The 24,455-nt window shown below is 42.8% G+C and overlaps 1 protein-coding gene across 1 annotated transcript in view; it reads right to left on the reverse strand.

The window, feature by feature from the left end:
• ITPR3 (inositol 1,4,5-trisphosphate receptor type 3) overlaps window positions 1-24,455 on the reverse strand; it is a 105,698-nt gene that overhangs the window by 74,773 nt on the left and 6,470 nt on the right. The window contains exon 2 of the mRNA XM_081915660.1: window positions 5,692-5,762. Within this exon, the coding sequence (XP_081771786.1) occupies window positions 5,692-5,762 (71 nt within the window). The remainder of the gene's footprint in view (window positions 1-5,691; window positions 5,763-24,455) is intronic.

The following is a 24,455-nucleotide window of genomic DNA, read 5'->3' on the forward strand; positions in this document are numbered from 1 at the left end:
AGTTCCCAGTCTAGTCTCATAACTGTAATTGGTTATAAACTGTTTTTAATATTGTATTTTTAAATTGCTGTAACCTGCCGTAGGACTTTATGGTGAAGGGCAGGTAAGAAATAATAATACTGTGCTACCTCGGGTTAAGAACTTAATTCGTTCTGGAGGTCCATTCTTAACCTGAAGATACCACTTCAGCTAATGGGGTCTCCTGCTGCTGGTGCGCCACTGCTACGCGATTTCTGTTCTCATCCTGAAGCAAAGTTCTTAACCTGAGGTACTATTTCTGAGTTAGGGGAGCACCTGTAACCTGAAGCGCCTGTAACCCGAGGTACCACTGTAATAATGATCATGATGATGATGATGATGATGCAGCTGCCAGCCCAGCACAGATATAATAAGTCAGTCATCTGGCCCTTAAAACTACTGACTGCTGCCTGAGCCCTTGCTTTGATTGCTTCTCCCAGCTTGACTTTCTGTGGAACTGCCTGCATCCCTCCAGGCCACTAGCTCTGACTGTTTCCTGATTAAACTCTGGCAAAACGCAACTCACCAATCCTAAATATTAGCAGTGACATATCTGTCCACAACGTTCACGTGATACTATGGTTTGTGACACGTCGTGCTCCTTTAGCAGATAATCCATCCTGAACGCCTATTGGGCTTCAAGTGTGGTAGGCTTCAGTTTCATAAGGCTCTTTTCTGTTTATTTTTTTCCTTTCAGGTTATCTAAGAACATCAGAGTCCTACTACATCAGATCAAAGGCCCATCTAGTCCAGCAGCCAGACAGCCCGAAAGTAGGACCTGAACACAGCAGCACTCTAACCATTGTACTCCTGAGCAAGTGGAATTCAGAGGAACACCTCTTGTGATACTGGAGGTAGGACATAGTCATCATCACAGCCAATGGCCATTGGTAGACTTATCGTCCATGGATTTATCGAAGCCTCTTTTAAAGTTGGTGATGGGAACCATTGCTTCATCTTGTGGCTGTGAATTCCATAGTTTAACTATGCACAGTGGGAAGAGAGTTCTTCCCTTTGTCTGTCCTCTTCCTGTGGGATGTAGCATAAGCAGTCAAGTACAACACTTCCTGTTTGCCCAGAGTGGACACACAGGGGGATGTTACTCCAGCCAGGAGGACTTCCTGTTACATCTGTCTGGAGCATCCTCCCCCTGCATGTGACCAGGTAAATGGGTGTGACCCTGTGAGACCCTGTAAAAGGGCTAGTCACGCAGCCATCTTCCTCTTTGACTCTCTTCTGATATTGATGTTATTTTGCTGTCTGCTGGCTCTCAGCCAGCAGCACATGGGCTCATTCCCATATGGGATTAACTCAAACCCTTTTCTGTAACTACAAGCTAATGCCTGCCTTCAGGGAACCTATTGTGAACTGAATGCAAGTAAACTTTTTATCATTACTTTTAAAAGAAGACTTTTGTGTCTTTATTCTTTTTAAGAGGGAACAAAGGAAATTTACCAGGAACAAACCCAATCTGGACAAGCCAGATGGGATTGTTTAAGTAAAGAGATTCAACGGAATCTACCAACTAGCTTCCTGCTATACACCGGAGAATGTACTCTGCTACTGACTCACTAGCGTGAGTGGGGAAGGATAATATTTAATCAATATGTCCTTTCTTATTATCCCACAACATTTCCACACTACCAGCATTCAGCATCATGGGAGACCTTAGGTTATCCCAAGAAACCATTGGTTCATCTACATTTCAAACAAAGGTCCTGCCCAGCCTTCTTTGGAAATGCCAGGAACCGAACTGGGGCTCTTTTGCATGCCAAGCAGGTGTTCTCCTGCTCAGCTAAGGACCTACTGTACCTTCCCATATTATGAGAGAGAGAGAGAAAGAGAGAGAGAGAGAGAGAGAGAGAGAGAGAGAGAGAGAGAGAGAGAGAGAGCGCAAAACTTCCAATATCCTTAGATGGGCCTGCCTCTCACTGTGTGTTCTAGCAACTAGCATGAGGTGGCTCTGATCTTGTTGGCAGCCTGCCGAATTATCTTCTTGGGGGGGGGGCATTATGGCTACCTATCAACAGTAGCTGTCAAAGAAATCAAGATGGAGGAAACATTAGCTAGATAACCCTGACCCAAAGTTTCCCTCAAATCACTAGAAAAACAGACTAGGTAATTCTGCACCATGTTTATTTAGCCACACCTGCAATTTTGTTTTCATCAGTGCTCAGATGGAAACATCCCTGAACGAGGTGAGAAAGAGGCACTCCACCAATAGCCTTGGGGGAATGTTCCTTGAACTGAAATATAATAAGATTGATTTCACCTTCCTAGGTATACATCCTACATTCATCTTTACATTTCCAACAATGTTTAATGTTTGATTGACAGAACGCCACTGATTCTTGTTACCAATAAATTAACAGAGCTCAAGAAGATAATCTAAGTTAACATACACAAAGCTTAGCAAATTAACTGTATTCCTGAAGTGCCCTTCCTTTCTTTGCCCTTCCTTAGTTGACATACCTCCAAGTATCTTACACTGCCGGAACAGAGTGAATGAAACAAATTGCAGAGAAGACAACTCATGTTGTGTGGTGGTTCAGAAACCAAGCTGTGAATCAGAACATCCCAGATTCATATCTCACAACTCCATGAGCTCACTGAGTAGCACTGGGATATCCACTTTCTCAGCCTGAGTCTCCCATCTGCTAAATGGAGGTTAATAATAATACTGACTTACCTTACAGGTAAGGATTGCAACCTGATAATATATGAAAAATATGCTTTGAACACCAAAAAAAGCTTTGAAAGCACCATAAAAAAATTCAGTATTGTTCTCCCTTTAGCAATAGGATTTGGCTGGGGGGAGGGGGGAAACTAGAGAACCAAGAGTTATGTTTTATATGATTTGAAAACTCATTCTACCACTGTATCAGTTTAAGTTTCAGATTTTGCTTTGTCTTTAAATCATGTTCCTCTACCCCAGCTTGGTTTAACTTCAAATATTTTTTTTAACCAAGTCAATGCATCAGCCAGAGAGATCAGAGAATGCATTCAGTTAAAAAAGAAAATCCCAACTGACTTGAATGTGCTTGGGAGGCCAGCCATCTAACCGGCATTAGAGAGCCAATGCAAGCTCCAATAAAATTTATTGCTTTGGAATTGGCTTGAGTGGCTTCTTGGCTGCTCAGCGTTTGGCTGAAACACACAAGCTGCAACCCTACACCATGTACAAGGGAAGCAGGCACAGAAAGGCCGTTCATAAGAAGCCAAGGTAGCCTCCCCTTCCGTACCTGGGCATTCATGCCAGCCAATGCCACGTTGAATGTGCTGGATGTCAGAAGGCCCATCCCTCTCCATCCTTCTAAACCAGGTATGGGGAAACTTTGGTCCTTCAGATGTTGCTGCGCTGCAACTCCCATCATCCCTGGCCTTTAGACATGCTTGCTGGGGCAGATGGGAGCTGTAGTTCAGCAGCTTCTGCAGTGCCAGATACAGGTGGTACCTCTGGTTATGTACTTCATTCGTTCCTGAGGTCCTTTCTCAACCTGAAACTGTTCTTAACCTGAAGCACCACTTTAGCTAATGGGGCCTCTCCCTGCTGCAGCCGCGCCGCTCGAGCACGATTTCTGTTCTCATCCTGAAGCAAAGTTCTTAACCCGAGGTACTATTTCTGGGTTAGTAGAGTCTGTAACCTGAAGCGTATGTAACCTGAAGTGTATGTAACCCGAGGTACCACTGTATTCTTCATGCCCTCATCTTAGAAACTGTTCTTGTTCTGCTCCTGCTTTTCATAGGGAAGCAGCTGTGTACTAGGGAGCAGTGGGTGGAGCGGGATATTGGATGCAAGATGCAGAGGAGGCTCAATTTAAAAAGTTTGGCTTGTGGGGTATTTGACACAACAGCAGAGCGCCAAGCATGGAGATTGCCTGGGGATGGGGAGGAGATGGCCACAGTGGCTTAGGAGAGCCTGTGACTCTCGCTCCTTTCACAGGGTTGCGGGGTGAAGAAATGCAGTCATTGTCTGCTTGCTTCCTCCCATCATCCATACAATTCTCCAATTGGTTTGATACAGCATAAATAGATTATACTTGCAATTGTTACAATCCCAATCGGCTCCAATCCAAAACTTCAAAGTAGGATTAGAACTACAATACACTGTGAACCAGGGGTGCCAACTTGGATAGAATATTGTGGGAGGAAAACCCTGTCCCACATAATTAATCATGTGACACAGCGCGCGCACACCATTTGAATGGTGATGCCCATCAACGGGGGGGGGGGGAGGGCAAAGGGACCTCAGCCCCTAGGCGTTGGCTCCTGTGCTATAAACCCTTGTCAAGATTTGTTGTTATTCACTTGTATTTGTTTGTTTTTTTAATAATATTTTTATTGATCTTTTACAAAAACAACATTTCGTTCACTTCTATTTGTTTATACTGTACTCTACACTTCAGCCCTCCATGCTCTGGTAATTTCCAGACTGGATTATTGCCATGTGCTCAACATGGGACTGCCCTTGAACTCAGAAACGATTAACAATAGTACAGTGATTTCCCTTCAGTCACAGCAGTCACTATGGAGAAATTATCGTAACACTCTAGATTGAAGTATACCCTGTGGACATGAACTTTATCTCCAAAGTAAAAGATTTTCTAAGTCTGTTTCAATATCTGTACCTGCTTTTGTCCTGAAAGACAACACTTTGTGCTTGGTAATTGTTTTTAAAATTGTCAATGAAGTTTGGAAGAAGAAGAAGAAGAAGAAGAAGAAGAAGAAGAAGAAGAAGAAGAAGAAGAAGAAGAAGTCATCCAAAAATGCAATTGTCAGGTTACTGGCTGGCATTTGGTTTAGAACCCACACAACCCTTGTTATAGAACAACTCCACTGGTTGTCGGTTTGTTTCCTGGTCCAGTTCAGGATGCTCACACTAACTTTTAAGGCCTTAATGACCTGGCTCCAAATACTTGCAAGGCAGTTTCATTCCCTACAAACCTTATTGGATGTCATCAGCAGATATGGTCTTCTTGGTCGTTCCACCACCCTCAGAAAAACTCAAGGAGTGGTGGCCCAGGAGAGGGATCCTAGGTTGTGGAGTTCCCTCCCTACAAAAATATATCTGGCACCTTTTTGTCTGTGTTGAAGATACACCCCTTTACCCCGGCTTTTGACACTTAAGTTATATGTTTTTGGGACCCACCCTGTTCTTGTGACTTGTTTAAACTGTTTTGAATGTTGTATTTTAAATTGTTGGGACCTATCCAGCGACCTTAATGTGAAGACTGTAATAAACCAAAATAAAATAATGATAATAAAAATATAAAATAATTAATAATAGGGTTTCCTGGGGGGCTAATGTAGTGAATAAATGTGATGTGATAAAAAATTAAAGATATCAATAAGATATCACTGACTACCTCAAGGAGTGCAAAACTGAAGGCACCAAAATATAAAAAGCTTGAAATGTGTTTTGTCTTTGACAGAGCTGACAAGGAAAGGATTTTTAAGTTTAGTGGTTATTCCAACAAAATGTCTTTCTGTGAGAGGGCTGTGGATAACAACCGAATTACTGCCCATGATGCTAGACTTGTAACAGTGATAGCTGTGCCACTCACTGCTAAAGCCAACTGCAAATCAGTACCTAAACAGAGAATTGTTTTGGGGGAATCTCAAAGCAGTTGATCCAGCAAAAGTGTTGACTTTACTGCTTCATTAATCTCTTACCTCGAAATTTCTTGGGTGGGTTATCCAAATCACCAGCTGTTGGTTCCACCACACACCGGTCATCCACCAGCCTGAAAAACAAGCAAGAAAATATTCAGTTATGGTATTTGACTTTGAACTCAGTGATTTCAATGGTCTGAAAAGTTATCTGTTCTGCTGTCTCCTTGCTCTGCCAGCTCCCTCAGCCTGAAGCGAAATGAGTGCCACACCCCATATTTAAGTTTGACTGAACTTAACCATCCAGGGGTCCTTTACCTTTATCACAGAGAACAGGAGACACGTCCTGCTTTCTGTTTGCCAAAGCTGCAAAAATAATTGAAAGCAATAACACAGATTCCTAAACCTAGTCTTAAATTTTGGGGATACAGGATCATTATTTCATGGTACACCAGAAGCACCTTGGGGTGGGGTATCCAAATAATCAGGCATCTGGTTTGTTTGTTTTCTTTGCACACACGTGCACACACACACACACCAGAACCACATATGCTTTGAAAAATAAATAAATTAAAATTTCCCTTTTTAAAAAATGAATAAAAATAAATGTTGAACATTCTGTAGCAGTGCAGAGAAACTTGAAAATTATCATTTCCCAAGATGTTCTAAAACAGACAGCTAATGCAAACTTCAAAATGTATTATGTGTTGAAATTGCAGAATAATTTAAGACTAATCTTGTGACTTTGAGGAAGCCAATTCATGATTTTGAATATCTATGGTTACTCATGCCAGACTACTGAGTTACTCAAAAGACATAATTTGGTACATCTTTCTGACAGCCCATATATTTGAGAACAATCACTTTCATTCTAAGTGTCAACCAACTTCTCTATTAAGCATAATCATTTCCACAATAACCTAAGAATTACAATTCCTTTTTGTTTCATTTTGGAAATAACGCAACATCAGCAGTGATAACCTTTCATGTTTTTGAACGTTTTTCAATATGATCTTAAATGTTGAAGAAGCTTTTTGTCTCTCTACATACTCTTCCTCCACATTGGAGACTTTCTCGACGTTGGCTAATATAAGAACTCAGTGAGTGCTTGGATATGAAACATATGAGGCAGTCTTAGACCAGGACAGAAAGACCAGGCCTCTCTTCTGCCTGCTACCCAAGATCCATTTAGCTGGAGATACCAGGGGTTAAACCTGGGACTCTGATAATTAATTCAGCCTGCTTAGTCAACAGTACCTAATACATAAACATTCTGTGCAATTAAAAAGCTATTTCCTATTTGTCAACAGAAACCCCTCTGCACTATGCTAATGAGGAAGGTGGTTTGGTATCTTGCCATCATCCCTCTCAGTATATAAAATAACATAACTCCTCCGTGTATTTTGGCATGTATGCTTCCAGTTGCAACATAGTGCAGAACACTGTCATCATAAATCAGTAGAGGCCAGTAGTATAACACAGGTGCTGGGGTTGTACCTCCTCAAACCTAGGGCTCCCCCCCCCCTCATTTCAGGAGCCACAATAACACTGATGCATCTTGCCCTTTTTTTGAAGTTTATTTCTATCTTGACTATGGCTGCAAGCTTTAAACGATAAAACACGTAACTGAATGTTTAATCATTTGAATGTGTCACTGTTTAAGCAGTGGAGCCAAGGAGGAAGGGCACATTGATATGGAGACCATATAAGCATGCCCAGCATTGAGTGTGTTACAGTAATCCAGTCTTGAGATTATTACCAGCTCATGGATCACTGCAGGCAAATTATCCTGATCCAGGAACAGTTGCAATTGCTGCACCAGCCCAAGCTGGGAAAAGGCCCTCATAACTTCTGAGGCAACTTAGTCTCCAGCGACAGTGACTGGACAGCTCCATTAAGTGCCCAGGCTGGAAAATCCATATGAACAGAGTCCAAATGTTCCAGCAGCAGCCAACCTCAGACAGCTTCAGCTCTGACTAGCTCCCTCTGCCTTCTATGATAAAGGAGACCACCTTGATTGAGCAGTCATAAGCTTCAACAGAGTGAAAGGAAACCCTTGTGGCCCCCTGGATGTTGCTGAACTGCAATTCCCACCAGCCACAGCAAGAATGGTCAATGGCCTGGGATGATGAGAGCTGTAGTTCAGCAACCTGGAGGACCAAAGGTTCCCCATCCTTGCATGAGGGTTTCTGAGCTACAGTCATCAGAGTCAGAGGCAAGGGAGGCAGGTCCATTAGGGAAAGGGGGCACTGGCTGACCAACCTCAGTCTGCCTCAGCCAAACCCCCACCAGCTTGCCTTCTTATTGACAAAACTCAGGGATCATTCTATGCATCATTGGCTCAGCTTCCCTGACTTGCCACCCTACCAATTGGCACCAGCCACCACACCTTGGGCCAGAGAGATGCAGGTTAGTCGTGCCATGTATGTCAGAGCCAGAGCAGCAGACACAACAGTGTACAAGTGAAAACATAACCAGGGTGTAGATGATAAGCTTATTTTAGGACCCCCCAGATTACTAATAAAGCACATTTTCCAGTTGGATGAATACAACTGTGCCACAGGTGTCTATTTTTCATTGTTTTTAAACTCAACTTCTGTTAATTGTGTACTGTTCTTTAGCTTTTATTTTTAGATTTGTTACATCACCTTGGGGCATATGTGGAAGGTGATTAAACAACAATAATCCCCCCATTGCCTTCACAGAAACAATACGGTGCCATATTACAGGCTGTCAATACATTATGCTGGGAAGAATGTTGCAAAAGGTGGCGATGGGGATTCCAGCAGGATCTGAGAACAGCTGCGTGTTGAACAACCTGTTGCTTGCATATCGGGGGACCCTGTTGCTCCAGAGAATCAGGCTCTGCCTGCTAGAGCACTTCATTCCATCTGTCTCCTTTCCAGCTCTTCCTATGCTAGTGAAACAAACAGCTAGCTGCTCCTGGCACTTAGGGAAGCCCATTAACCAGGCAGCCAAAATTTCAAATGTACACCAGTTTTTACTCAATGCATTCAAACATTGCCAAGGTGTCCTCAGCAGGAAGGCTCAGGGTGAAGGTTGGGTCCCACAGCGGTAATCCTTTCTCTTTGTGACTGGAGATGGTCTTCAACCAGCAATTCTAACATGACTGATCAGGATCCATTACTAGGTTATGGTAGATCCTGAGGCTAGTACTAGCTCAACATTTTTGGGTGTGCCAGCTAACCATAAAAAATGTACATTGGGTCACCAGATTCATGCTGACATTAGCATTCCATGAAATGATACTGCACACTTATCCAAATTTAAGGGTTCTTTTCTTCCATTTCAAATGTAATTCTTTTTGTTTGCTGAACTATTATATAACAGTGGACACTTCAGCAGTGAACTTTGGTGAATAAGGAGTAGAAGAATTCAGAGAAGGGTTTTCACTACTGACACTGTGACCCCAACTACATGTGATGCTCATTCACAAACATCTCTCCTCCCCAACTTTCTTTTTTAAACATAAGCAGACAAAATGACTACAAAAGGAGGGGGATTCACTTAACCTTTTCACCTCTGGCTGTTTCACTACTCAAAAGCATTTCCTGTCATCACTACCACCCAACAGCACAAGTGAAAATGTATGGGGCATTTTCACAAGTGACACTGAGAAGAGCTTTTACTCTCATGGAGGGGAGTGTCTGTTAATGCAGGAAAGGAAAGGGCAGGCAGCAACTTGTGAAAACACCCTAAAAGGTATGGGTGTAAACATCCCTAGTTAGATAGCATGAGTTGCATCTCAAGTTGTACTCAGAGTAAATTGAACAGACCTAAGTTAGTCATGTCCTGAAATTTTAATGGGTTTACTCTGAAAAGGATTAACGTGATTGGATACAACCCTATGTCCCAAACAAAGGCAAAGTGATTTTATGGAGTGGTGGGGAACTCTCTTATTAAAGAAGTTAGGAAACCAATTTCAGCAGATTCCAGCCAAAAAACCCTATGTCAATTAAGAGCTTTCAGAAATATGAAGTTCATCTGCCACCTGAAAGCCAGTAGAAAGCAAACCATGGGAATATACATCAACTTGGGTAAAGGCTCAGTGGTAGAGCATTTGCCTTGCTTACAGAAGGTACCAGGCTCAATTCCCAGCATCTCCAGGTTGAAATGTCCCCTCCTTGAAGCCCTGGAAGGCTCCTCCCTGTCAGTGTAGACCATAATGAAGTAGATGGACGAATGGCCTGACTCTATAGAAGGCAGCTTCATATGTTCCTTGGGCAGGGATTACTGGAGCCAAGGTACCAGCATCCAGAGAGTTATAGCTCAGTGGCAGAGCATCTCCTTTGCATGCAGAAAGTCACTGGTTCAGCTGTCGACACGTGTCCCCAGTCTGACACGTGTTCAGATGTCCCCAGTCTGAAATCCTGGAGAAGTGCTACCAGCCAATGTAGACAATAGTGAGCTAGATGGAGCAAAGATCTGACTCCAAAGGCTCAAGAATAGATCTCATAGTGACCAACAGTACTTCAAATACCTTTTCTGGCAATCTCAATATAATCTAGGGCAAAACCTAGGATGCACTGCACTTTAAAGGTTAAAAAACAAAACAGTAATACTGTTTTGAACGCGAAACAAAGAATTAACCAGCGTTCTGTAGATCTTCTAGGAGTGGTGTTACATGGTCCTGGCAGTTGCACAATTGAATATTTTTGCTGTTGAACTTTGAACCAGCTGAAGTTTCTAAACTGTCTTCAAAGGCAAACCTGCATCTACCACCTTGACTTCCCTAAAAGATTTGTGTAATTGACCGACTAACTGAAAATCTGCTCACCTCTCTGACATGCAAAGGACCAGCCAGTCTTTTATCCCAAGGGCTTTGAGAACAACGAAGAGCTGGGAAATAGATGCAAGCACTTAAGCAGCAAGAGGCCTCTTGAGTACTTTGGAACAAACCCAGAAACCAAACATTGTTTGCCTCTGTTCTTAAGTGAGAGAAATAGACGGCCTAACGTCTCTCAGTTCAGTGTTTTCAAGCTACTTCAAATTATGAAGATTGTACAAGAAGCCTTTTCCATCCCCTGAACTGTTCTCACAATCTGAGAAGAGCGTTCTCTTCTGTTGCCCTGCCAACTGGAATTTGTATTTAGATTCTCTAATTCATTTGGATCCCCAAGACCTGGATGTAACAAAAAAAATTAGGCAACCATCCTGGAATCAGAGGTGCAAGGAAGCAAAGAATCATAGAATTATAGAGTTGGAAGGGACCACAAGGGTCATCTAGTCCAACCCCCTGCAATGCAGGAATCTTTTTGCCCAATGTGGGGCTCAAACTCACAACCTTGACAAGAAGCACGTCATGTGATTGAGCTACAGATATGATGTAGCAAAAGGTGACATATTCTCATTTCTGGCACCTAGTGTAATCCCTGTGAAGCTATCATAGCAGCTTTGATCTGACATCAAGGTTGCTGAAATCAGAATGTGCTTCAGCGTCATTACCAAGCACTTAATTGATGTGCCCTTGGTCTTTTCTTGATGAGACAAATTTCGATTCAGCTGAGACAGTCAGCAAGCAATATTATACAGTAGGCACTGGTTATCTTAAGACCTAAAAGTTGTTTTCAAGCATTCCATAAAAGCTTTTTGGTGCATGGACTACCACTTGTATTAGGGGAGATATGTTTAAAACCATCAGAATTAAAGCATTGATTTCCATGAGATTATAAATCTCAAACCAGTTGGTGCTGGTTACTGAGAGGGAGAGGGGCAAGGCAGCAGGAAGGTTGCTGAGATGAAGGTGCAGCCAATCTGATGATGCTCACAATACTCCTACACCAACCTCCCTGCTGCCTCACCTGTTTCCCTCTTGGTAACCATAGTGAGCCTGGCATTGGGAAACCAGGTAAGCAACACTTCCTCCATCAACCACTATTGGAGGGAGCAGTCTGCTTCAAGGCATCAAAATGGTTTGGGCCAGGACTACTGAAAGGGGCATTTCATGGGACGTGTTTGTATGGTTTGATTTAGGTGCCTAACTGGTAAAATCCGTGATTGTAATGTTCACGGTTAGAAAATAAAACTTGTTGTAAAAATAAGACAGGTTGGGCCTCTGCAAAAAAAGAGAAGTTGTTCCAAAAAGGCAGATGTTATGTTTATTTGAGCATTTGGCAGCTTTGTCACTAATTGCCACACTGTAACCCTGTGAAAGTATGGTATCGAGTAGAAAGTCAGGAGAAGGAGGGACAGATAGAATTACAGGAAGAAAACTCAAAAAGTAAAGTTAGCTGCATCGTTCCATGAGGGGGAGATGGATCCCAAAATCCATATTCGGACCACATCTTTATTAGTTAAAACATAATAAAGCACCTTGATGAGCATATAAAGTTGTCATCAACTCCAGCCCAAATTCTTAGGAAAGTAAATGAAATAATGTCTGGAAATATAAATAACCAACAATTATCAATCATAATTAAAATGGCAGCCTTGGGGAACAGCAGGAGGTCCTGATGAAGGCAGGGAACAGCTGTTCTGAAACACAGCTCCAAAGCCTTCTGAAAAGCTCCTTGACCCTGGACTATATAGTAAAGAGCAATTAAAGGTGTGGTGGATAAGTAGGACTGGAATAACACTTGTAGATTAATGTTGAATTTTGGACATGATGGAGATGTAAAAGATTTGGATTATTACAAAAAGATGCAGGAGGAAATGGTTAACAAAAGGACCCACAAAGGGGAGGAGGGAAGTCCAGGAGATTCTTTGGAATCTTGTTTTTATGTTGTATGTTGGATAATTGGCTGTAAAACTTTAATCTGAAAAACCCAATAAATAAATATTTTTTTAAAAAGTGTAGAGGATGAGAAGAGTTGGCTATGGAGTCTGTCTCTGGCCACAGTCCTGCAATGGAATAGGAAAGGATGCAGCAAATTTCAAGTGATGCTGCTTACGCAGGTGTCAGGTTGCAGCAAGGCCTCTTCCAATATTATCCTGCCTGGGTGTTAAGATCTGCCAGAGAGACCCTTCTTCAGATTCTACCAAGGGGTGGAAATAGGGCCAAAATAGGGCCACTTCTCTGTCATAGCATCCTGGCTGTGGAGCTCCCTCCCTTCCACACAAGACTCAGGGTTGTCTCTGAGCATTTCTCAACACCAATTAAAAACATATTTATTCTCCCTGGCTTTTGGTAGGGGCTAATGAGAGATACTTTGATGGATGTGCCTCCTGCTGTAATGCAGCTGGAGAAGATCTGATATATTTGCTGCTGCGCTTTGTTGGGATAAGTTGGCTGCTGATTTACAATTGTGCTTTACACAGCAAACGGCTTGTTTTAATTTTGGTGCAAATTTTAAATCGCTTCAATCCGCTCTGGGATCACGAAAGTGATGAAGGGCAGGATGTAAACCTAAAGAATAAGGAAAAGAACAAAAATATACTTTTGTAGGAAGATGATGAGAGAGTAACGGGGTGTGTTCAGCAGCCTGGCTTTGAAGACGTCTGACTTGTGAATGAGGGCAATGGGGAGATTATGAAACTCTGTCTACAATGTGAAGAGAAGGATTAAGTTCCTAAGGTTCAATCAGGGAAGAGATTGCTATCCCAGGATCCACTTTTGGAATGAGAAAATTGAGGCAGGAGATGGATTAGAAAGGAGGAAATATGGAGTAGAAAAGAGACACAGAGAAGCAAACCAACTAGAACAACAATAGTCTTCCCCATGTATTCCTATCAGTCACATGCTTCACCCTGAAACTATTTATTATTTCTATTTATCAGGCTTCCATCCAATCAGTTTTTGCTGACGTGCAAAACTTCCTTGCTGTCAGTTCACCTTTCCATTCACTCTTCCTGGTCTTTCCACATTGTTCCACCACCTCTTCCCACCCCGGTTACACAGCTTATCACATTCTTTCACAGCCACATAATGGGACCTGCGATGACTAGTGGGGTTTCATTTCCCAAACCGGCTAATGGATCTGTTCCTTTCGAATGAGCTTCCTGCAGCATTCATTTCAATGTGTAACCTAATTAACACAACAAAAAGGTAGTAGATGCTCTGGAAACACAGCCTGGATTTATATGACACCGGACCTCCATAGCCTGTGCTGCTTCTGTTCATATATCAAGAACCAGGACCTACTTCTGAAAGCCCGCAGTGCAGCTATATATCATGCCTTTAAGTTAGGGTTGCCACGTGGCCAGTTGTTAACCCACCCAGCCATAGGTTTAACATCCAGGCTCTATTCGCATATTTATTCATTGATTTGTGGTTTGTTTGATTCTTATTTATTAAAAGGCAGTATCTCTAATCTTATCTGTTTTAAGAGATAGGATGGCATAAACGCTCCATGAAAATGAAACTAAATGGACTACACAGGGCGTGTCCCCTCCCAACCTTATCAGCTATTCCCCAGGTTTCTAATGCACAAACATTTCCTTCAACCGCTTCTTTCTGCTGCCCATCTGTAGCAGGGGAAGGAAGAGGAAATAATTAGATATGGGGCAGGGAAGGATAAATGCAAGTGTGCTGTGCTTGCTTTTAACCTACATCAAAACTCCAACTGTGTACACATTAACACTTACTCTGGCTCTAGTACGCTCCTAGCACCACAATATGGATGGATGGATGGACTGACTCAATTTATATACTGCCTATACCCAGAGCTCTCAGGGTGGTTCACAGAAAAGATAATAATAATAATAATAATAATAATAATAATAATAATAATAATAATAATAATAATAATGTATTATTTTTACCCCGCCCATCTGGCTGGGTCTCCCCAGCCACTCTGGGTGGCTTCCAACAAAGATAAAAGATACACTAAAATGTCACATATTAAAAACTTCCCTGAACAGGGCTGCCTTCAGATGTCTTCTGAATGTCAGGTAGATGTTTATCGCTTTAACATCTGATGGGAGGGCGTTCCACAGGGTGGGCGCCACTACCGAGAAGGCCCTCTGACTGGTTCCCTGTAACTTGGCCTCTCGCAGTGAGGGAACCGCCAGAAGGCCCTCGGAGCTGGACCTCAGTGTCCGGGCAGAACGATGGGGGAGGAGACGCTCCTTCAGATATACTGGACCGAGGCCGTTTAGGGCTTTAAAGGTCAGCACCAACACTTTGAATTGTGCTCGGAAACGTACTGCATGATCACAGCATACAAGACAAAAATAAATTCAATAACCCAATAATACCCCCCCAAAAAGAGCTACATTTTAAAAGGGTATGGGATGTTGATCAGCTCAACCAAAGGCCTAGTTAAAAAGGAACGTTTTTGCCGGGTGCATAAAGGTGTATAATGAAGGCACCAGACGAACTTCCCTGGGGATAACATTCCACAAGCAGAGAACCACCACAGAAAAGGCTCATTTTTGTGTTGACACCCTCTGGACCTCTCAAGGAGAAGATATATGCCGGAGGACCTCAGAAGATGATCTCAGGGTCCAAGTAGGTTCATATGGAAAGAGGCGGTCCTTGAGGTATTGCGGTCCTGAGCCGTTTAAGGCTTTATAGGTCAAAAACAGCACTTTGAATTGGGCCTGGAAACTAATCAGTAGCCAGTGCAGTTGGACCAGGATTGGTGTAATATGCTCAAACCATCTTTCTCCAGTGAGCAACCTGACCACTGAATTCTGCAGCAGCTGAAGTTTCCAAACCGTTTTCTGAGGCAGCCCTACATATAACACATTGCAGTAATCAATGCAGAGTTTAAAGCCCCAAGTACACAAAGCTACAGTCCTATGATTCTATGACTTTAGCCACAATCCATAAGCGTCCTGTTGATTCTTGAGAAATACTCCTGCTTGATGCTCTTTCACTCATGCCAGTTTCCATCGGATTAGAAAACAGAAGCCACAGGTAAACCAAGGTGAGTACATTTCAGGCAGCTGTTGTGCCTGCACAGATCATAGCATATGCACCTATGACAGCTTCCATGATTTGGAGTTTAGTGCAGGGGAAACAAATCCAACAGAGATTGGGTGAAGACACCTCCACTCCTTCTCTGGTATGAACAGCAATATTAAAAAGCGTCTTGAAACACAGCGGCCAGGAGTGGACTTTGCTGCGTTTCAAGCTGCTAATGTGTGCCGAGCCTCAAAGTTCTGCTTGTCCTGAAACCATCACACACTTCTCCTGTGGTGCAATGGGCTAGTGTATCTGGCTGTTAACTGGAAGGTTGGTGGTTTGAGTCCATCCAGGGATGGCTGTGGGCAAACCCTCAGGATCCCTTCCAACTCTGTGATTCTATGATTCTTCATATTTGGGCATAAATCCTATTGATTTCATTGAGGGGTGGGTGAATGTTGGGAGTTGCCTCCACCAAACAGAGAATCTTAATTGCCCTTCAGAAGCGCACTGTTAACTCAATAGCACAGTGAGTGACCGTGAATACTAGCACACAGAGGCTGGATCTAGACACATCAAAGAAGCATTTCAGTTAAACGCGTTGTAAATTTAAAGAGGGAAAACGGGTAGAGAAAAATGGGACTCCACAGCACCATCTGGTGTCACAATGTTATATCGCATATACAACGCATATAAATCACTTTTTCTTTCCCAATCTATCTGAGTCCTCTAGAGAGAAAGATAAAGACTAAGAAATGAAGCTTGCATTCTAGAAACTTCTGAATTTCCACCCTCTCCCAAATCCCAGTCTGACTCAGAAGCAACAAAGCTCTTTGCTCATCGTTTATTAGATCTACCTTACCGGGTTTGTCATCAAGACATTGTGATAATGCATGCAAAAGACTTTAAAATTTCAAAGTGCCGTAGAATAATTGTCATGTCTTATTATCTCACTTATACCATGCCCACCTCCAAAGAGTACGCACAATTATTTAGGAATTGGGGGCTAGTGCCAGACACTTCCCCTCTCTGGAAAAAGGCAAACATGGTCGGTTTTATTTTCTTATTTTATGATAATGACAGAAGAGAACAATCTTCAATGATACAAGCGTACGAAACAAAGACATATTTGATGCCGGGGATATTAGTCATCAATATTCACTTTGCAAAGACAAAAACAGTGATGACTAAGGTGTGCCTGACACATTGTTTATAGTCTATTTCCTCTCCTGATATTTAATTCCCCAGGGGGCAACTTCATAATAATGATTTCCACACCATGGTCATCCACATGGGGAAGGCAAGCAAGAGGAGGGCAGCTGCATTCACTGGATTGGATGAACCACAATCCCCAGATTGCCAGCTTTCATTATTTTAAAAAAAAATAAATATCTAGCATTTGTAGAATCTGAGATATGGGATAAAATGCACAGATACCATTCTTCTCATTTTTTCAGGTAAGGAACTAACCTGTTCTCTCTTCTTTCCATGTTTGGCTTGCCTTTCTCTTCCCAGAGTTCACTGGGAAGAAGGATTTACAGTGGTACCTCGGGTTAAGTACTTAATTCGTTCCAGAGGTCCATTCCTGACCTGAAACTGTTCTTAACCTGAAGCACCACTTTAGCTAATGGGGCCTCCTGCTGCCGCCGCGCCGCCAGAGCACGATTTCTGTTCTCATCCTGAAGCAAAGTTCTTAACCCGAGGTACTATTTCTGGGTTAGCGGAGTCTGTAACCTGAAGCGGATGTAACCCGAGGTACCACTGTACTTATTGCCTTTCTAAACCACTTTTCCTCCAAAGATTATACCTGGTTCGTTCACTCACTCATTCTACAAGCATTTTCTCCTTACAACAACCCTGTGAGGTAGGTTAGGTTGAGAGGTACTGACTGGTGGTCCAATGTTGGCTAGTAAGCTTCACGGCCTAGTGTGGATATGAACCCAGGTCTTCTAACTCAAGAGTGACACTCTACATTGGTTCTCACTTATCCTGACTCTTGTTGCCTTTGCAAATCAAAGGTGAGCGAATCAAAGCATCATCACAAGCACATTAGAACATTTAATTTAATAACCTTTTACAGTAATTTCAATGAAAGGTTTTCAAGAGGTTATTGTTAAACAAAAGCTAAAGGGTGCATTTCACATGGTATCTGATATTTTTGTGTATATTTAAAATTACTGAGCATAAATATCTGTTACTAAAAGTTGCTGATCTTTGAATGCCATAAATAAGCAACGAAGAAAATCAATGGACACTTAGATTGCCGTTCTATACCAAATTACCTAGGAATAAACCCATTGAACTCAATAGGACCAACTCTAAGGAGGCATGTAAAGGATTGCACCATTAAGAAAGTTTGGATCTACACATGCTCAAAGAGAAGTTGTGTAACTTCTGTTTGCGCAGTATGTATCTATCCAATTTTTTGGCACCCGCTGTGCTGTTTAAGCCCATTGAGTGACAATAATTTGTGGATACTCAAAGCCTCATGAGGACAAAGGGAGGCTGTGTCAATGATTGCTTTTAAAGTGGGCAACTGTTTTATTTCCTTGGGTACTTTTTTTACTTTGTAATGAATTTGGTGGTCCCCAATTCTATGTTATGTATGTAGTACATTGATTTCATTATCTTGTTATGTCACTGCTGTGGTCAGCACAATGACTGAACAGAACAAAATTCATGTCAATTTGCAGTTGTTTTAAGGCATCCTGAAATGAAAAGGCAGCAGGGTCAGAAGAGAACCAAACACATTTTCTGCTTTCCTTTCTGCTTTCCCTTGAAATGTCCTTCAAGGATTAGCTGCAGCGCATTGCATGTGCAAGTGTTGCTGACGTGAAACAGTTAACAGATGAAATTTAATACAAGAGTAGATTCAGCAAGGAGGTGAGGAACACAGAACCGTATTGTAATTAGGCCATTCAGGGTTCCTTATCTAGATGATAGAATCAGGCAATTAGTGCATCATGATCTAAGGAAGCTGAACCAGTGTTTAATTAGCACAGGTCCAGGCTGGGCCATTGCTGCACTTGCATTCACACTGCATTGTCCCAGTAGGGAACTCGCCAAAATAGAAATCCTGCATTTGTTGTACAGTTACAGAGTAGAGGGCTGGGATGAATCTACAGGATGTTAATCTAGGACAATCCAGATAGCAAGGCACTGGGCTTAGGATTCAAAATGCAAGTGTTATTCCATACCCTTCAGCATTTCTCCGATGAAAATAGGGGGACATGCTAAGGAAAAGCGGGATATTCCAGGATCAAATCAGAAACCAGGACGTCTCTGGAAAATAGGGTCACTTGAAATGTCTGTTATTCTATTTATTTATTTCATATATTTATATGCTACTTAATACTAGAACACTATCTAAACCAGGGGTAGGCAATCTAAGGCCTGGGGGCTGGATCCAACCCAATCGCCTTCTCAATCCAGCCCGCGGATGGTCCAGGAATCAGCATGTTTTTACATGAGTAGAAAGTGTCCTTTTATTTAAAATGCATTTCTGGGTTATTTGTGCGGCATAGGAATTCGTTCAATTTTTATTTTTTCCCAAAATATAGTCCAGCCCCCCACAAGGTCTGAGAGACAGTGGACCAGCCCCCTGCTGAAAAAGTTTGCTGACCCCTGCTCTAAGCAGTTTACGAAAAGATAACAAGTGGGGGCAGATGACAGATAGACAAAATAGAAATAACAATATACAACTAAGACTGCAATTACAGATGAAACAATTTAATTTTTTTAAGAAACCCAAAATGTAGCAACACTCTTAGAAAACTTTTTAGGAATCGGGGAAATGGCTCAGTATCCTGACCATCAAGTGTCAGTAAGATGAATGGAGAACAGGAGAGAGGTATGGTCTGCAGCTATTCTGACCCTGCCCTCAAGCCCTCCAACCTTATCCACCTCCTTGCTCACCATGCTGTCTCCTGCCTATAACCACTTGGATAGGAGCACCATCCCTTCTCTCTTTACCCTCCATCTTGCCAAAGCACAGTCAGACTTGCAATTTGCAGTATTCGCCCCACTAACACACGCATATCACACCCAGTTCTGTCTTCCACCTACTCCCAAGTGATTTCCTTACTCAGACCATTCACACTGCATAAACACAAATCACAGAGCACACCCCCCATCCATTATCACTCATGCCATATTACTCCCACACCTCCACCAATACTCACAAATGCACCATCCACCCAATTTCTCCAACACTTCCTTCTTAATCACCAATCTCTCAATCTAGTCTGCAGCAAAACATCAAAGCAACAGTAAAAGCATTGGCAGAAGCGTATAAAATATTTAAGATATTGCCACCCATCAATCACACATGTGTTGTTCTGGGCAGCTTTCTGGCTCTCACCCAGGTTGCTATTTCCCACCCAAGACTCTCAGCCAAGGATGGTTCTGGGACTGCACTCCACTCCCTGGTACTCCTTTCTCTCATCAATGATGTCCTCAGACATTTCTAGTCCACAAAACAGGGACTTCACAAAAAATAGTAGTTCAGTTTGAAGGCAGGCACCCTTGCCCACATCACAACACTAAAGTGTGGCCCTGCCCTTTGATTTTGCCCCTTCAAGCTATCCATATGTGGCAGACATTGCACTTCAGCGGTGCTGACTTTGTAGAGTAGACCTATAACTGCTGAAGTGCCTTCTTCTATACAACTACTCAAGGTAGAGCAGTCCTCTCCTCTTCACCATCTGGCCACTCTAGGTGTCTAAGGCAGCTAGCTAAAGAGCTTTCACTTGAATGGAACTGTGACATGGAAATTGCAAATGCAGCCTTGCAACACACCATGAACCACACAGTCCTGGAAAAAAAATCCCTAAAGGGAAACATAGAAGCTGTGGTTTTAGCACTTTTCCTACTGACACATCTGCCACCAGAATTCCTGCTTCTCCACCATTTGATCAACATCCATCTATAATCTGTTTTATTTTGCCCTAGCCTAAGACACACTTCAAAAACAAATGCAACTTGAAGCCCCATTCAAATCATTTTTCGGTGCTGCAAGCATAAAGTGATGGGAATGCATTTGTGATCTCAACCTTTAAAAAAACAAAACACCACTGAGGTGTCAGACTTAGTCCTAGTTTTCTCATCCTGGTGTCCTCCAGATGCTGTTGAACTACAACTCCCATCATACCTAACTGCTGGCCATGCTGGCTGGAACTGATGGGAGTTGTAATCCAATAACGTCTAGGGGGCACCGTATTGGAGAAAGCAGGTCTAGTCCTTTGAAACTAGTGGCTCAACCAGCCAGCATTACATTCTGCAGCAGTGGATACAAAAAAAACAGGCGCTGAGGGCAAACACAGACCGTCATTTCTGTGCACCCTGCTTGTGAACAGCCAAAGGCACCCAACCAACCACTGCTGTCAACAGATCACTGACTGAGATCCTGAAAGGCACCTCTCATCTTGGTTGTTGGGTTTTCAATGGATAATTCAGTCTAATCCTGTCTAAGGCAAGCTGTGAGACAACCCAGGACACACTTATTTTCCTTTCAGTGTTGCTCCTTCCTAGCTGTTTTCATGCATTCTCTGAAGACAGGAATGGGATTGTACTCTCTGCCCCCACTTCCAACCTGTGAGTGTTCCTTGAATAGGGCCTGCAGCATCTAAACAAGCACAGGCTCTCTCCATGCAACTGTGAATTCTGCAAAAGGCAAGGTCCCTGTACATATACACAGCCTGTGTGTGTCTATTTGTACACGCAGATGCTCTAACCACACCTTTGACCAAGTGCACAGAGGTCTGGAGCGATGACAGCAAGCCTGATTCCATCTTCGCTTCCCATGAGTATTTGGTGATGGCAGATATGGAGAGAGGGAAGGGCCCCCTGTTGAATAATTGCCTGAGGCGGTAAGAACAAATGAACCATCATCATCACTCATCAGGAGGTGGCAATTTTGCACATGCAAATTAGCAAGCCATTGCCGCAATTAGGTGTGCAGATTCGCTTTAAATTGCTATGAGCAATTTTCAAGGACTGTTGTGTTCCATTAAGTACACGATGATGTTCTATGGCTTTTCTTACACTTTCACATAAGACACCATCAGAAAAATCAGAGCTATGGAACTGGATCTGGCCAGTGGGCAAAGTCAGTCATTCCTCATTGCCCAGTGGGCTGACTTGGTCTGCCTGGCCACACCCCTGTCCATGTTCAAAGGGGCTAAATGTGCTGATTATTAGTTACAGTGAACCCCTTAAGTCCATATGCAAGCAAGGTTCAGATTCAAATATACATTCCTCCTCTGCAGACAGTGTCCAAATGAACAAAGGACCCTGACCTGATTAAGACTATTTCAATGATCTTATGAGAGGTACTGATTGCAACAAATATTGTTTTATGTCTGAAGAAGGTCACGTATTGGTGCCAAAAACGTGAACTTACCCAAACAATGTGTGTAGCTATTGATGCCTTCTTTGACTATCTGCATATATAAAACTTTCTTTCACAGAACACACATAGTCCAAAAAGCATTTGTGTACATTTTTAAAGCCTGGAAAGAATTTGATTAGATTCTAACACATCAGCTTGGGGTGGGTGGGTAAGGAGGAGTTAACTTTAAAATTAAATGACGTGCATAGAGGCCTGGAATGAAACCTGTTTCTCCCTCTCTCATAATTTCCCATGCTCCACAGCTGTAAGGTGGTTTCCCTTGGCTCACATCGGGTATCTGCAACGAGGTGGGAGAAACCATTTTAGAGTAGGAGAGGGGTGAGAGGAAGGATGTGGGTTTTGTTTCTATCATTCATGCACTATGTTTAATGTTAGAAGCCAACCTCCAATTCCTACTTTGCAGCCAAACCAGCCAACATATGCTTAATAAACATGTGTGCCTCAAGAAGCTGGCACCAGAGAACATTGGCTATCCGCCCTGGCTGCCACCCTGACACACCCAAGCAGAGGCTCTTGCTTGTAAGTAAGAAAGAGATATTTATCCAGGCAAACAATGGTCCAGGTTCAGCAGCAGGCACAAGAAACAGGAGTCATGGCTCAGGAGCTGAAGAGCAGGACAAGAAGTTCAGAACTGAATGAAAGCAATGAAGATGCCCTAACAAGTTTCCACGCCTCACCCACCAAGCTTTGAAAGACAAGGTGTGGCACTCTCCTTTGCAAAACACCTTTGCCTTGCAGGAATGTCGGACCCACCCACCTTTCGGGTGGGTGGGTCTGTTACTCCCACCTGTGAAAGTAGCACCTGATTCAAGACTGCACTCTTCGGCTCGGGTTCCTGTTCAGTTGCTGCTACCTCTGGTTCTGCCTCCCCACTTGGCTGCTCCAAGCCCCCCCCCCCCAGCCTCCACTGAAACTCTCCACTCTACAGGAAAATGAGGAGAAGCTAGCATCCCTGCTCTCTCTTCCCTAAGCATCTGAAGTCAAGGTGGAAAGGGGAGATCCTACCTCCTCCAACTTGTGTTCCCACTATTCAGCCCCCCACACACACACTTTTCTTCCTCCTTTCTCTTGAGTCAGAGCAGGCATAGGCAAACTCGGCCCTCCAGATGTTTTGGGACTACAACTCCCATCATCCCTGACCACTGATGGTGGGAGTTGTAGTCCCAAAACATCTGGAGGGCCAAGTTTGCCTATGCCTCTGAGTCAGAGCCTGCCAATCCAACCAAATTCTGACTGCGCACTGCAGGGCTCGTGACAATATTGACCACTCATAAGAAGGAAATATTTGCATTATAAAAGAGTCTTCTGTGCCCTCTGAGCATTTACCTCCCTACCAGCCAATTGAAATGGACCCCATTCTTTCTTAACACTGGAATAGCATGAGATAATAACTACCAAAGCCATGTTATTGTGCCTGTTTAATTGTTGCAGACAGAACGATATTTCACACCATGTAGACTAGCTGCTTCTGCTGCTTTCCTGTGTACTAAATCCTGTTCCATGGAGCCCCACCCTGCAAATCCACATGCAACCACAATAATAGTTATCTGAAGGTGTGATTGAAAACTAAATAGCAGTCACTTATACAGCCATGTTTACTCAAAGCCCTTCCTCTTCAACCAGGTCAGAGTGCAAACCCAGCACATAGTCATACTCTCTTTTCTGACATACTGTTTGCATGCTCCATTCTTCACAATAAGCAGAAGTAGTTCTACATTGATGGAATGCAAGTTTGCGGTTTGTGGTGTAAAGAATTATTAATTCAAATAATTGCATTTGTGTCTACATTATTGGCTGAAACTACATGTGTGTTGCCCCAAACACATTTTAACAGGTGTTGGTTTAATTTCCTATGGTCTACACTGACTTTCCCTCCTTTTTCTTCTTCGTTTTTACTAACATTTACTAACACTAGCTGCCTGTTCAAAGTGAGAGGAGGATAGTGAAGAATATTGTGAAATGGATGTACCAATTTACTGTTAAAGCATAAATTATTTATTTCTTTATTTAAGTTGGAGTTCCCTCAACTTTTAAGGCATCATGTTAGAGAATTATGACTAAGAATTCTTGCTAAAAGACATAAGTAGTGTCCTGTGGAGCCAATCAAGGTTCACATAGTCCAGCACTTTTTGCAACCAGAAGGGATTTAGGAGTGCTGAGTTCATAGGAACTGGGACCCTTAGAAATCAGAACATGGACTGAGACTATGGTTGTTAAATGAATGGGTTTCTTTCTGAGTATTTTCCTTGTTCACAGTTACATGCAGACTGGTGTTCTTCCTCCCAGAATTATCTGCAACTCCTGGGATAGACTACCGATAGTCTATATTCTGGAATCCTGGTCTAGATCAAGGAATAGATCCACCATAGACATTACAAGATGGTTCACCAGAAACAGGGTAATAGGTCACAATTTAGCTTCTGCCCACACTTCTGCCATAATTATCCCTGTCAGCTTTGGGGTGTCTTGACACTGCAGGTTTAACAGTAATTTGCTTTCACCAAGGTACTCTGGGAACTGTAACAGTAGGGAAGATCTAGCTCAGTTCCCTCACCAAATTCTCATGATTCACTGGATACCCATCCAGAGTTATAGGACTAGATCCAGCCT

This window comes from Podarcis melisellensis (assembly GCF_964234715.1).
Source record: "Podarcis melisellensis genome assembly, chromosome: 6".
Classification (NCBI taxonomy): domain Eukaryota; kingdom Metazoa; phylum Chordata; class Lepidosauria; order Squamata; family Lacertidae; genus Podarcis; species Podarcis melisellensis.